Below are 15388 nucleotides of genomic sequence, written 5' to 3'. Positions count from 1 at the left end.
ACTAACAGAAGCTTTGTTTCATGCAGGAAATGTTCTGAAAATATAAGCGTTTATTACTCAATATTTATTACCTCACTTTTAGAAGTGCTTATGTCAATTTGATGTTAGTTTGAGCCATCAAGAAATGTTTGGTCCAAGAAATTCTTGGCTATCCATAAGTTAAAAAAACCCAAACATATCATTTATCCCAGTGTTAGTTTTCACATTTGTGAATATTATTTTTCCTTCTGTAGGTCAAGGTGGAAAACTGGTTGAAAGAGAAGATAATACTTATGGAGGAAAATGGGTCATAAATCCTAGCGGTGGATTAATTTCAAAGGGGCACCCACTTGGAGCTACAGGTAATGATACACATAGATTTCATAATTTTTAAATCATTTTTAACATAAGTGTGAATGGTTTGGTCATTGATTTAAGTGAATGATTTTATTCTCTGAGTTTGGTATGCAGTGTTTTAAATGATTATTTAACTATAATATTTTCAATTTTTGTTAAGTATAGTATAGTTCAAAAATCTTGATTAATTGTTGAGAATTTGAATTAGTTGAAACTCTAAGTTCAACAAAAGGCATTTTTTAAAAGTCTGATTATTTTAAAGTAGATGTACAACTTAATTAACAAGGTGTTTCCAAATAGGGATACTGCTAAATCTGCTAGATAGGATCATCTGAAATAAGCACATTATTTACATATAGTTGCATATGTGGTTGGTGTTGTATAGAAATTTTTTTCTCTTGAGAGAACTGGTCTAAAAGTTATAAGAATTTTACTATGGCTCTACTACTAACTGGCCATGTGACTCTTTTGATTAATTTTCAATTGTTAATGATTAGTCAGTCACTCTGACTCTTAGTTTCCTTAATTGTGAAATGAAGAAATTGTACAAAGTGTTTTCCGAAATAGCTTAGCACTAAAATTCTGAGATTTATTTTATGAAGACAAGTAAGTTTTATATTTTTTATACTGTCTTATGTATTAAGTAAAATTTTATAAATTATCAGAAATTCCAAAATAGAGAAGAATTAGAATTTATAGTGTATTTATTTCAGCAATTAATTTTGGTTTATTTCTATTTATCACTCAAGTTAGGTAATCTTATAAAATAGTAACAAAAATTAGTATACATAGAGTGTAAGAGAGAAATATGTAGACAGGCACATACAATTGTAGTATAATGCACCACTTACTATTTGTTTTCTGTTCTGTCTGTTCTTTGCTTCTTTTCTCTCTTTCATACTATCTTGTTATTAACTGAATATTTTTTAGTATTTTATTTTCTCTCTTCTATTGAATTATTTCCTTTTCTCATTTTTTTAGTGTTTGCTCTAGGATTTACAACATGCATCTTTAATTTACCATGGTATACCTTCAAATAATGTCATACAATTTTACTTACAGGAATTTTTCTAACAGCATATTTCCATATACCCTGATACTCTGCGCTATTATTGTCATACATGTACTTCTGAATATATTATAAACCCCACACTATACTATTACTATTATTATTGCTTTAAATAGTTTAATATGTTTAAAATATCTTTAAAAGTAATCTAAAAAGGAGGTGAACAAGAGTGATGTTACTAAGAGTGGCAGAATAACAACATCTGAAAATACTCTCTGTTACAAAATTACCAAGAACACTTGCAAAAATTGTCAAGATCAATTTTTTCAGATCTTTGGTAATTAATCAAAGGCTTACAACAATCTGGAGCAACATTTATTAAAAAGAAGTCAACAGCTCTATCTCTGTAAGAACAGCAAGCTTTGTGGCACTTTTCACTTGCTCTGATATCAGTCCTTTTCTCCAGCTCCATGGTAGCCTTGCAAACAAGAGCCTGCAGTCATGGTGAAAACTAGCATATTACCCAGCACCGGAGAAGTCAAAACTGAGTTGAAGTTCTTTCAAAGCCCCATACTTAGTGGCTTGTCATTATTTGACCTGTCTGGAAGTTCTCTGGTAAACCATTCTCAAAAAGTTTGTCTTTGTGTAACCCAAAGAGAATATGCCCAATGCAAACAGTATTTTCCTCAGAGTGATTGGTCAAAAACAATCAGCAACAACTGTTTAACAATGTAGTTGCTTAAGATGGCAAAAACAGATGGAGCAAACAAGAAATTAACTGCCCCCCTTCCACAAAAAAGCTTAAAAGGAAAAGCTGGTGAATGAGTTGTCCATTTTGTTGTTGTTCAGTTGCGTCCAACTCTTTGTGACCTCATGGACTGCAGCATGCCAGGCTTCCCTGTACTTCACTCTCTCTTGGAGTTTGCTCAGACTCATTTCCATTGACTCAATGATGCCATCCAACCATCTCATCTTCTGTTGCCCCCTTCTCTTCATGCCCCCAGTCTTTCCCAGCCTCAGGGTCTTTTCCAATGAGTTGGCACTTGGCATCAGGTGGCCAAAGCATTGGAGCCTCAGCTTCAGCATCAGTCCTTCCATTGAATATTCATGATTGATTTCCTTTATGATTCATTGGTTTGATCTCCTTGCAGTCCGAGGGACTCTCAAGACTCTTCTCCATTAATATAGTTTGAAACCATAAATTCTTTGGCACTCAGCCTTCTTTATCATCCCATTCACACATCCATACATGATTACTGGAAAACCATATCTTTGACTATACGGACCTTTGTTGGCAAAATGATGTCTCTACATTTTTTTAAAATTTTTTTTTTATTGAAGGATAATAGCTTTACAGAATTTTGTTGTTTTCTGTCAAACCTTTTGAACCTCCCTCCCGTACCCCTCCCCATCTCACCCCTCTAGGTTGATATAGAGCCCCTGTTTGAGTTCCCTGAGCCATATGGCAAATTCCCATTGGCTATCTTTTTTACATATGTTAATATAAGTTTCCATGTTACTCTTTCCATACATCTCACCCTCTCCTCCCCTCTCCCCATGTCCGTAAGTCTATTCTCTATGTCTGTTTCTCCATCACTGCCCTGTAAATAAATTCTTCAGTACCATTTTTCTAGATTCCGTATATGTGTGTTAGAATACAATATTTATCTTTCTCTTTCTGACTCACTTCACTCTGTATAATAGTTTCTGGGTTCATCCACCTCATCAGAACTGACTCAAATGCGTTCCTTTTTATGGCTGAGTAATATTGCATTGTGTATATGTACCACAACTTCTTTATCCATTCATCTGTCAGTGGACATCTAGGTTGCTTCCATGTTCTAGCTATTGTAAATAGCGCTGCAGTGAACATTGGGTACCTGTGTCTTTTTCGATTTTGATTTCCTCAGGGTATATGCCTAGGAGTGGGATTACTGGGTCATATGGTGTTTTTTATGCCTAGTTTTTTAAGGAATCTCCATACCGTCTTCCAAAGTGACTGTATCAGTTTATATTCCCATTAACAGTGCAAGAGGGTTCCCTTTTCTCCACACCTTCTCCAGCATTTATTGTTTGTAGACTTTTTGATGATGGCCATTCTGACTGGTGTGAGGTGATATCTCATTGTGGTTTTGATTTGGACTTCTCAAATAATGAACGATGTTGAGCATCTTTTCATGTGTTTGTTAGCCATCTGTATGTCTTTGGAGAAATGTCTATTTAGGTCTTCTCCCACTTTTTGATTAGGTTGTTTGTTTTCCTGGTGTTGAGTTGTATGAGCTGCTTGTATATTTTGAAAATTAATCCTTTGTCAGTTGTTTCATTTGCTATTATTTTCTCCCATTCTGAAGGTTGTCTTTTCACCTTGCTTATAGTTTCCTTTGCTGTGCAAAAGCTTTTGAGTTTAAGCAGGTCCCACTTGTTTACTTTTGTTTTTATTTCCATTACTGTAGGAGGTGGGTCATAGAAGATCTTGCTTTGATTTATGTCAAGTGTTCTGCCTATGTTTTCTGTTTTTACATTTAGGTCTTTAATCCATTTTGAGTTTATCTTTGTGTATGGTGTTAGGAAGAGTTCTAATTTCATTCTTTTACATGTAACTGTCCAGTTTTCCCAGCACCATTTATTGAAGAGGCTGTCTTTGCCCCATTGTATATTCTTGCCTCTTTTGTGAAAAATAAGGTACTTATAGGTGCATGGGTTTATTTCTGGGCTTTCCATCTTGTTCCATTGGTCTATATTTCTGTTTTTGTGCCAGTACCATACTGTCTTGATGACTGTAGCTTTGTAGTATAATCTGAAGTCAGGAAGGCTGATTCTTCCAGCTCCATTCTTCTTTCTCAAGATTGCTTTGGCTATTTGGGATCTTTCATGTTTCCATATGAATTGTGAAAGTTTTTGTTCTAGTTCTGTGAAAAATGCCGTTGGTAATTTGATAGGGATCGCATTGAATCTATGAATTGTGTTTGGTAGTATAGTCATTTTCACAAGATTGATTCTTCCTACCCAGGAATGTGGAATATCTCTCCATCTGTTTATGTCATCTTTGATTTCTTTCATCAGTGTTTTATAATTTTCTGTGTACAGTTCTTTTGTCTCCTTAGGTAAGTTTATTCCTAGATATGTAATTCTTTTTGTTGCGATGGTGAATGGGATTGATGCTTTAATTTCTCTCTGATTTTTCATTGTTAGTATATAGAAATGCAAGTGATTTCTGTGTATTGATTGTGTATCCTGCAACTTTGCTAAATTCACTGATTAGCTCTAGTAATATTCTGATACTATCTTTAGGGTTTTCTATGTACAGTGTCATGTCATCTGCAAACTGAGAGCTTTACTTCTTCTTTTCCAACCTGGATTCCTTTTATTTGTTTTTGTTCTTTGATTGCTGTAGCTAGGACTTCCAGAACTATGTTGAATAATAGTGGTGAAAATGAACACCCTTGTCTTGTTCCTGATTTTAGGGGGAATGCTTTCAGTCTCACCATTGAGAATAATGTTTGCTGTAGGCTTATCATATATAGCCTTTAATATGTTGAGGTAGTTTCCTTCTGTGCCCATTTTTTGAAGAGTTTTAGTCATAAATGGGTGCTGAATTTTGTCAAAGGCTTTTTCTGCATCTATTGAGATGATCATATGGTTTTTATCTTTCAGTTGGTTAATATGGTGTATCACACTGATTGATATGCATATATTGAAGAATCCTTACATTCCTGAAATAAACCAAACTTGATCATGGTGTATGAGCTTTTGGATGTGTTGCTGAATTCTGTTTGCTAAAATTTTGTTGAGGATTTTTGCATCTATATTCATCAGTGATATTGGCCAGTAGTTTTCTTTTTTTGTGTTGTCTTTGGTTTTGGTATCAGGGTGATGGTGGCCTCATAGAATAAGTTTGGAAGTGTTCCTTCCTCTGAAATTTTTTGAAAGAGTTTTAGAAGGATAGGCATTAGCTCTTCTCTAAATGTTTAATTGAATTCTCCTGTGAAGCCATCTGGTCCTGGGCTTTTGTTTTTTGGGAGATTTTTGATCACAGCTTCAATTTCCGGGCTTGTAATTAGGTTGTTCATAATTTCTGTTTTTTCCTGGTTCAGCCTTGGAAGACTGAACTTTTCTAAGAATCTGTCCATTTCTTCCAGGTTATCCATTTTATTGCCATATAGTTGCTGATAATAGTCTCTTATAATCCTTTATATTTCTGCATGGTCTGTTGTAACCTCTCCTTTTTCATTTGTAATTTTGTTGATTCAGTTCTTCTCTTTTTTTCTTGATGAGTCTGGCTAAAGGCTTGTCAATTTTGTTTTTCTTCTCAAAGAACCAGCTTTTAGTTTTATTAATCATTACTATTGTTTCTTTCATTTCTTTTTCATTTATTTCTGCTCGGATCTCTATGATTTCTTTCCTTCTACTTATTTTGTTGTTGTTGTTGTTCTTCTTCTTTTTCCAATTGTTTTAGTTGTCAAGTTATGCTATCTATTTGATGCTTTTCTTGTTTCTTGAGGTAGGATTGTATTGCTATAAACTTCCCTCCTAGAACTGCTTTTGCTGCATCCCATAGGTTTTGAGTAGTTGTGTTTTCACTGTCATTTGTTTCTAGAAATTTTTTGATTTCCCTTTTGATTTCTTCAGTAGCCTGTTGATTATTTAGAAATGTGTTGTTTAATCTCCACGTGTTTGTGTTTCTTACAGTTTTTTTCTTGTAATTGATATCTAGTCTCATATCATTGTGGTCAGAGAGGATGCTTGATACCATTTCAGTTTTGTTAACTTTACTGAGGTTTGATTTGTGACCCAAGATGCGGTCTATCCTGGAGAATGTTCCATGTGCACTTGATAAGAAGAAGTATTCTTCTGCATTTGGATGGAATGCCCTGAAGATATCAATGAGATCCATCTCATCTAATGTATCATTTAAGACTTGTGTTTCCTTATTGATTTTCTGTTTTGATGATCTGTCCATTGGTGTGAATGGAGTGTTAAAGTCTTCTACTATTATTATGTTACTGTCAATTTCTCCTTTTCGGTCTGTTAGTATTTGTCTTTTGTATTGAGGTGCTCCTATGTTGGGTGCATAGTTATTTACAATTGTTATGTCTTCCTCTTGGATTGATCCCTTGATCATTATGTAGTGTCCTTCCTTATCTCTTGTGATCTTCTTTATTTTAAGGTCTATTTTGTCTGATATGAGGATTGCTACTTCAGCTTTGTTTTGCTTCCCATTTGCATGGAATATATTTTTCCATCCTCTCACTTTCAGTCTGTATGTGTCTTGAGGTCTAAAGTGGGTTTCTTGTAGACAGCATATATATAGGTCTTGTTTTTGTATCCATTCAGCCAGTCTGTGTCTTTTGGTTGGAGTATTTAATCTATTTACATTTAAGGATTTAAAGTAATTATTGATATTTATGTTCCTATTGCCATTTTCTTAATTGTTTGGGGTTGATTTTATAGATCTTTTTTCTTCTCTTGTATTTCTTGACTATATAACTCTGTTTAACATTTGTTGTAAAGCTGGTTTGGTGGTACTGAATTCTCTTAACCTTTGCTTGTCTGAAAAGCTTTTGATTTCTCCATCAGTTTTGAATGAGATCCTTGCCAGGTACAGGAATCTTGGTTGTAGATTTTTCCCTTTCAGTACTTTAAATATATCCTGCCATTCCTTTCTGGCCTGCAGGGTTTCTGCTGAAAGATCAGCCATTAAGCGTAAGAGGTTTCCCTTGTATGTTACTTGTTGCTTCTCCCTTGCTGCTTTTAATATTCTTTCTTTGTGTTTAGTCTTTGTTAGTTTGATTAGTATGTGTGTTGGCATGTTTCTCCTTGGGTTTATCCTGTATGGGACTCTGTGCCTCTTGAGCTTGATTGACTATTTCCTTTTCCATGATGGGGAAATTTTCAACTATAATCTCTTCAAAAATTTTCTCATACCCTTTCTTATTCTTTTCTTCTTTTGGGACCCCTATTATTCAAATGTAGGTGTGGTTGATATTGTCCCAGAGGTCTCTGAGACTGTCCTCAGTTCTTTTCATTCTTTTTACTTTATTCTGCTCTTCAGAAGTTATTTCCACCATTGTATCTTCCATTTCACTGATTCGTTCTTCTGCTTCAGATATTCTGCTATTGATTCCTTCTAGAGTATTTTTAATTTCAGTAATTGTGTTGTTTGTCTCTGCATGTTTATTCTTTAATTGTTCTAGGTCTTTGTTAATTGATTCTTGCATTTTCTCCATTTTGCTTTCAAGGTTTTTAATCATCTTTACTCTCATTCTGAATTCTTTTTCAGGTAGTTTGCCTATTTCCTCTTTATTCATTTGGACTTCTGTGTTTCTAGTGTGTTCCTTCATTTGTGTACTGTTTCTCTGCCTTTTCATTATTATTATTTTTTAACTTATTGTGTTTGAGGTCTCCTTTTCCCAGGCTTCAAGGTTGAATTCTTTCTTCCTTTTGGTTTCTGCTCTCTAAGTTTGGTCTAGTGGTTTGTATAAGCTTCTTATAGGTGAGATTTGTGCTGAGTTTTTGTTTGTTTTTCCTCTTGTGGGCAAGACTGAGTGAGGTAGTAATCCTGTCTGCTGATGATTGGGCTCGTATTTTTGTTTTGTTTGTTGTTTAGATGAGGTGTCTAGCACGGGGTGCTGTTGGTGGTTGGGTGATGCTGGGTCTTGTATTACAGTGGTTTCCTTTGTGTGAGTTCTCACTATATAATACCTTCTAGGGTTAGTTCTCTGGTAGTCTAGGGTGTTGGAGTCAGTGCTCCCACTCCAAAGTCTCAGGGCTTGATATCTCTTCTCAGTCTCTCCACCAGCCCCCTCTGCATCCAGATAACCAGCCTCTTCTTTTTAATACACTGCCTATATTCGTCATAGCTTTTCTTTCAAGGAACAAGTGTCTTTTAATTTCGTGGCTGCAGTCACTGACTGCGGTGATTTTGGAGCCCAAGAAAATAAAGTCTGTTACTGTTTCCATTGTTTTCCCACCTATTTGCCATGAAGTGATGGAACCAGATGTATCTTAGTTTTTTGAATGTTGCGTTTTAAGCTAGTTTTTTCACTCTCCTCTTTGATCTTCATCAAGAGGCTCCTTAGTTCTTCTTTGCTTTCTGCCATTAGGGTGGTGTGATCTGCATATCTGAGATTATTGATATTTCACCCAGCAATCTTGATTCCAGCTTATGATTCATCCAGCCTGGCATTTTGCATGATGTACTCTGCATATAAATTAAATAAGCAGAGTGACAATATACAGTCTTGATATACTCCTTTCTCAATTTTGAACCAGTCCATTGCTCCATGCCTAGTTTTCACTGTTGCTTCTTAACCTGCATACAGGTTTCTCAGGAGGTAGGTAAGGTGATCTGGTATTCCTATCTCTTTCAGAATTTTCCAGTTTGTTGTGATCCACACAGTCAAAGGCTTTAGCATATTCACTGAAGTTGAAGTAGATATTTTTCTGGAATTCCTTTGCTTTTCCTGTAATTAATGGATATTGACAATTTGATCTCTGGTTCCTCTGCCTTTTCTAAATCCAGCTTGTACATCTGGAATTTCTCAGCTCACTTACTGTTGAAGCCTAGCTTGAAGGATTTTGAGCATTACCTTGCTAGCATGGGAAAGATTGAAGGCAAGAGGAGAAGGGGATGACCAAAGATGAAATGGTTGGATGAGTTGGTTGGATGGCATCACTGATTCAATGGACATAAGTTTGAGCAAACTCTGGGAGATAGTGAAGGACAGGGTAGGCTGGCATGCTGCAGTCTATAGGGTTTCAAAGAGGTGAACACAACTGAGCAACTGAACAACAACAACGTGGGAAATGAGTGCCATTGTGCAGTAGTTTGAACATTCTTTGGCATTGCCCCTGTTTGGGATTGAAATGAAAACTGGCCTTTTCCAGTCCTATGACCACTGCTGAGTTTTCCAAATTTGCTGGCATCTGAGTGCAGCACTTTCACAGCATCATCTTTTAGTATTTGAAATAGCTCAGCTGTAATTTTGTCACCTCCACTAGCTTTGTTCATAGTAATGCTTCCTAAGGCCCACTTGACTTCATGCTCCAAGATGTTTGGTATAGTTGAGTGATCACCCCATTGTGGTTATCTGGGTCATTAAGACACAATTCTTCTGTGTATTCTTTTCACTTCTTTTAAATATCTTCTGTTTCTGTTAGGTCCATACCATTTCTTTCCTTTATTGTGCCCATCTTTGCATGAAATGTTCCCTTGGTATCTCTGATTTTCTTGAAGAGATATCTAGTCTTTCCCATTCTATTGTTTTCCTGTATTTCTTTGCCTTGATCACTTAAGAAGGCTTTTATCTCTTTGCTATTCTTTGGAACACTGCATTCAGATGGGTATTTCTTTCCTTTTCTCCTTTGCCTTTCACTTCTCTTCCTTTCTCAGCTACTTGTAAGGCCTTCTCAGACATCCATTTTGCTTGCTGCATTTCTTTTTCTTCGGGATGATTTTGGTCACTGTCTCCTGTACAGTGTTGCAAACTTCTGTCCAAAGTCTTCAGGAACTCTGTCTATGAGATCTAATCCCTTGAATCTATTTGTCACTTCTACTGTATAGTCATAAAGTATTTGATTTAGGTCATACCTTAATGACCTAGTGGTTTTCCCTACTTTCTTCATTTTAAGTCTGAATTTTACAATAAGGAGCTCATGATCTGAGCCAAAGTCAGATCATATGCCAGTTGTGTGCTTAACGTTTAAGAAACTGTCAAACTGATTTCCAAAGAGGTCATGACATTTTACCTTCCCACCAGCAATGTTTGAGAGTTCTAGTTTGACCACAGCCCTGTCAGCACTTGGAATGGTCAGCTTTAAAAATTTTAGCCATTCTAATCAGTATGACTTATTGGAAAAGACCCTGATGCTGGGTAAGATTGAAGGCAGGAGAGAAGGGGACAGCAGAGGAGTTGGTTGGATGGCATCAGTGACTCAATGGACATGAGTTTGAGCAAACTCTGGGAAATAGTAAAAGACAGGGAATCTTGGCATGCTGCAGTCAGACACAACTGAGCAATTGAACAACAACAATCAGTATGTAGTGGCATCTTTTTGTGACTTTAATTTGCATTTTCCTACTGGCTAATGATGTTAAACAACTTCTTAGGTGCTTATTTGCTGTATATCTTCTTCTTCTTCTGCTTCTGCTGCTGCTAAGTCACTTCAGTCGTGTCCGACGCTGTGCGACCCCATAGATGGCAGCCCACCAGGTTCCACCATCCCTGGGATTCTCCAGGGAAGAACACTGGAGTGGGTTGCCATTTCCTTCTCCAATGCATGAAAGTGAAAAGTGAAAGTGAAGTCGCTCAGTTGTGTCTGACTCTTAGCGACCCCATGGACTGTAGCCTACCAGGCTCCTCCATCCATGGGGTCTTCCAGGCAAGAGTACTGGAGTGGGGTGCCATTGCCTTCTCCGATATCTTCTTCTATGGAGTGTCTATTCAAACTTTTTGCCCATTTTGGCTACAAAATTTATTTTTCTTTTTGTTGAATTTTAAGAGTTCTTTGTATTCCTGTGTAAAAGTTCTTTACAAAATATATGCTTTGCAAAGATTTTTCTCCCAGTCTGTGACTTTCCTTTTCATTCTCTTACTAGTGTCTTTAAAGAGCAGAAGTTTTTACTTTTGACGAAGTCCTGTCTAAGAAATCTTTTTCTAACCCTGGGTCACAAAGATCTTTTCCTATGTTTTTTTCCTACATGTTTTATGCTTTCAGCCTTACATTTAGATTTGTAACCCATTTTTAATTAATTTTTATGTATGATACAAAGTATTAATTTGAGTCCATTTTTTACATAGTGATTTCTAGTTGTTGGAGTGCCATTTATTGGAAACTCTACTTTATCCATTGTATTGCCTTTGTCAAAGATCTACTGATTTAGTTCCTAAATATGTGGGTGTTATTTCTGGTTTCTCTTTTCTTTCCAGTTAACCAGTTTGTCTGTCTTTACTGTCTTTACATGAGTACTGTACTGTTTTGATTACTGTACCTTTATAACAGTTCTTGAAATTAGGTAGCTTTAGCCCTCAACTTTATTCTTTTTCAGAGTTGTTTGGCTGTTCTAGGTTGTTTGCATTTCTATAGAAATTTAGAATCAGCTTGTTGATTTCTACAGAAAACCTTCCTGTAATTTTTATTAGGGTTAAGTTGAATGTATAGATTTTTGGGGGAGCAAATTGAGACTCAAACAATAGTGAATTTTCTGACCCATAAACAAAATATATATCCCCATTTATTTAGGGCTTTAACTTTTTTCAGAAATATAGTTTTCACCATATAGGTCTTGCACATCTTTGTCAGATTTATCCCTAAGCATTTCATATTTTTGGTGCTGTTGTGAATGGTGTTTTTTCAGTTTCAAATTTTTATTACTAGTATGTAGAAATATAATCATTTTTTTGTATATTCATCTTGTAGCCTTGCTTAAAACTCACTTATTAATTTTAGTAGTTGTTTAAAAACGCCATCAGGTTTTCTGCATAGATAATAATATCATCTGTGGATAAAGACAGTTTTACATTTTCCCCTGTATCTTCATGAAATGGCCTTCTTTGCTCTGGCAAGTCTTTGCACTGAGATCTACTTTGGCTGATTTAATATGGCCACTCTAGCTTTCAATTTTTAACCAGTGCTAACGTGGTATACCTTTTTCTATCTTTTAAGCTTTAACCTATTTGTGATTTTATATTTTAAGTGCATTGGCAGCATTTAATTAGTTCTTGTTTTTCTGCTCTGCACTGGCAATGTCTGCTTTTGATTGGGGTATTTAGACTGTTTGCATTTGATGTGATTATTAGTATAGCTGTTTATGTTCTCTTTGTCCTTGCTGTTCTTTATTCCTGTTTCTCTTTTTTTCAGCCTAGTTTTGGATTGCTTTTTGTTTCTCCATCTTGTCTTTATTATTATAGCCTGTCTTCAAGTGTTATTATACTGCTTCACTAATAGTAAAAGAACATTACAAGAGTGTATTTCCGTTTCTCCTGTCCAGGCTTTACAATACTGTAGTTGTGAATTTTTCTTTTACATATGTTATAAAGCCCACAAGAAATTATTATTTTTGTTTAAATAATCAATTATCTTTTAAAGAAATTAAACAATAAGAAAACCTTATCTGTTTAAGGTTAATGTAGTTGCCACTTAATTCCTTTGTGTAAATTCATATTTCCACCTGCTGTCATCACATAGAATATGCTTTTTCAGTGTATGCTGAGTCCATTAAAGCTTTTTGCCCTTTGAAGCTCAACAAATCTTTGCTTTCTCAAAAAGCCAGGCTCCAACAATAGAAAAACGTGCTTTTTTTATGTTGTTATGCCAAGACTTTTAGATGTCTAATTTGAAACTAAAGCTAAATTATTACTTTTTTGTACTTGGCTGTCTTAATGGCATACGAAGAGTTACGGGTTCAAGGAGGCAGGAGGAACAAAAGAGTTCAGATAATATCTCAAGATATTATTTCCTGTAATTTTTTTCATTCTGTAGATTTCCATAGCATTTAGTACTCATCTTAATAGCACTTCATATTACACTGTGAATCCTCTGTATCTTCAGTACTTAGTGGATTGGTTGATACATGTTTGAATAGTTTATTTTCGGTAGCAACCAGACTTTATGCCTATGTAGCTGAGTCCTAAGCTATTTATTTTTATATAAAAAGATTTTCCAACATCTTCTGAGGAAATTTTTGAAGCAAGATGGTAGTAAAATGAGGTAATAAGGTTAAAAAAAAATTTTATCCTTCACAAGAGATTTTAAGAAGTAGGTTACCATTTGAATATACTTCTTTGACAGGATGCCTATTCCTGTGCCCATTCACAGTTTATAAATGTATCATGTTCATGTTTGATAGTCTATTTTTTTCCAAGGAGAGGGAAAGTATGGTTTTCAATTCAGTGCCAGAAATTATCCAAGGAAGGAAAATTAAAAAGAAAAAATGTTACTCATGTAAATGCTTTTGTAACTGTCTGCTGTGCCTTCTTGGCAAATGGATTTCTGAGGCCAGCTTTTGACTTCCACCCTTTACAGATCTATTATAGATTCTAGAAGTATAAGAAGTGCCAGTTTATTCTGAAACAGATAACCAGAAAGCTCATATAATTAGTATGTTTTCTCAGTGTCAGTCATCTTTTGTTAAAAGCAAATAAATAAGTTAACATCAATCTTTATTCCCTTCCTTCCTTCTTTTCTTGCCACACGTGAGTTAAGCAAATCATGAGTAGAGATTTAATGCAGTGTACCACATCTTCTAAAATATCAGTGGTATGGTGTGACTGAGATGACTGCAAAATCTGGTGCTTCCGGTACATTCATGTTCTCTCTCTCTCTGTCCCTCCCCAACCCCTCCACGCTCTTCTCTCTCATTCTCATTGGCTGTCTTGAATACCCTCTAGCCTCATTGCTTAACTTTCTATTTCTTAAATAGGCTGTGTTGCTTTATTAGATCTTCTGAGCCTTGAGCAGTATCAGCACATAATAGGCATTCTGTAAATACTTGTTGGATGAATGGGTAGATGAATATCTAATTGGTTCCTTGCATTTTTTACTAAGATTATATCATAAGCATTTTCCTAAATTATTAAAATTTTTGTAAACTCATTTCAAATAGGAATCTAGTACTTTGTCATATGACTAGATCATACTTTATATAACTATGCCACAGTTATTTCACTTGTATATATCTAGTTTTTCACTGTTCTAAGAGTATTAGTGCCTACTAGTGTGGTGATTTATTTTTGTTATTATGGGATTCCCTGGTGGCTCAGACAGTAAAGTGTCTGCCCGCAGTGCGGGAGACCTGGGTTCGATCCCCAGGTCAGGAAGATCCCCTGCAGAAGGAAATGGCAACCCACTCCAATACTCTTGCCTAGAAGATTCCATGGATGGAGGAGCCTGGTGGGCTACAGTCCATGGGGTCACAAAGAGTCAGACACGACTGAACGACTTCACTTCCAAGAATTTGATGAACGGATAGCTTTGTGTGTAAGACTTTTCCTGTGCTTGATTATTTTCATAGAATGGTTTTCAAGGCATTTTAAATGCTCTTAATAATTTTGTACTTTGCTTTCTAAAAAGATTGTGCCAGTTTAAACTATTATCCATAGTGTATGAAGGTGACTGTGTTGCCATAGTCTCCACAGTGTTGATAAGCTCCATTTTGTAAACATCCTGACTAAGGAGATTGGTTAAAGTGGTATCTTTCTATCTGATCATGGTGAAGTTGAGTATTTTTCTCAAATATTTGTAAAGTATGTATATTTGTTCTTTTGGAACAAGGACTCGCCCTATTTCCCCACCTGTGTATTCATAAGACCAGTTTGAATGCTGTTTTTTATCTTACGTATTCATGAATGTTTAAGCTTTTTATTTGGCAGATTTCAAGTAAAATTGATTGCTCCAAAGTTTGGATATATTAGAATTATTCACTTTGACCTTAATATTCAAAATGTTCACAATTCAAAAAAAATCATTCCAAGATATAGAATTACCTATTTTAAAACAGTGTTTAAAATATATATTCTGTAAAGATACGTAGACATTGCCTACAAAGGAGAAATGGCAGTTAAATTTCCTGAGGAGGTTGAAGTTATATAGAAAACTGTCTTATGTTTTCCAATTTCCCCATCTCTTTTTTTTTTTTTTGATGTTCTTTCTCAAGACTTTGTCAAGCATAGTAGAAAACCTCTTGTATACATATACATAAATAATATGTATAATATATATATTTTAGAAAACATGAATTTTTGCCTAACATTTTGATTCCACTTGTTTGACTTAGTATGAATAGAATGCTAGATTTCTAATTTAAAAAAATAGATATGCAACAAGCATTAGAGGTTTACTGTATAGCACAGGGAACTATAGTCAATATCTTGTAATAACCTATAATGGAAGATAAAACTAATGTGTATGTGTGTAACTGAATCACACACAAAAAAATTCTACTTTTTAAAATTTAGTAATGTTTATCTTTTTGCCAGTTTTTCTAAATGTCCTATGGACATCTATTAACAATATATTAGATACAAAATTTTAAATATATTTGTG

General features: G+C 35.1%; 1 protein-coding gene across 6 annotated transcripts in view; it reads left to right on the top strand.

Annotated features, from left to right (window-relative positions):
- LOC145504461 (sterol carrier protein 2) overlaps positions 1-15388 on the top strand; it is a 112534-nt gene that overhangs the window by 68692 nt on the left and 28454 nt on the right. For all 6 annotated transcript variants that reach the window (XM_081485281.1, XM_081485286.1, XM_081485282.1 and 3 more), the window contains one exon: positions 234-341. In XM_081485281.1, coding sequence (XP_081341407.1) covers positions 234-341 — 108 coding nt within the window. The remainder of the gene's footprint in view (positions 1-233; positions 342-15388) is intronic.

This window comes from Giraffa tippelskirchi, chromosome 5 (assembly GCF_054371585.1).
Source record: "Giraffa tippelskirchi isolate mGirTip1 chromosome 5, T2T-mGirTip1v1.2.pri, whole genome shotgun sequence".
Lineage (NCBI taxonomy): Eukaryota > Metazoa > Chordata > Mammalia > Artiodactyla > Giraffidae > Giraffa > Giraffa tippelskirchi.
This window is presented reverse-complemented; position numbering and strand designations above follow the sequence as displayed.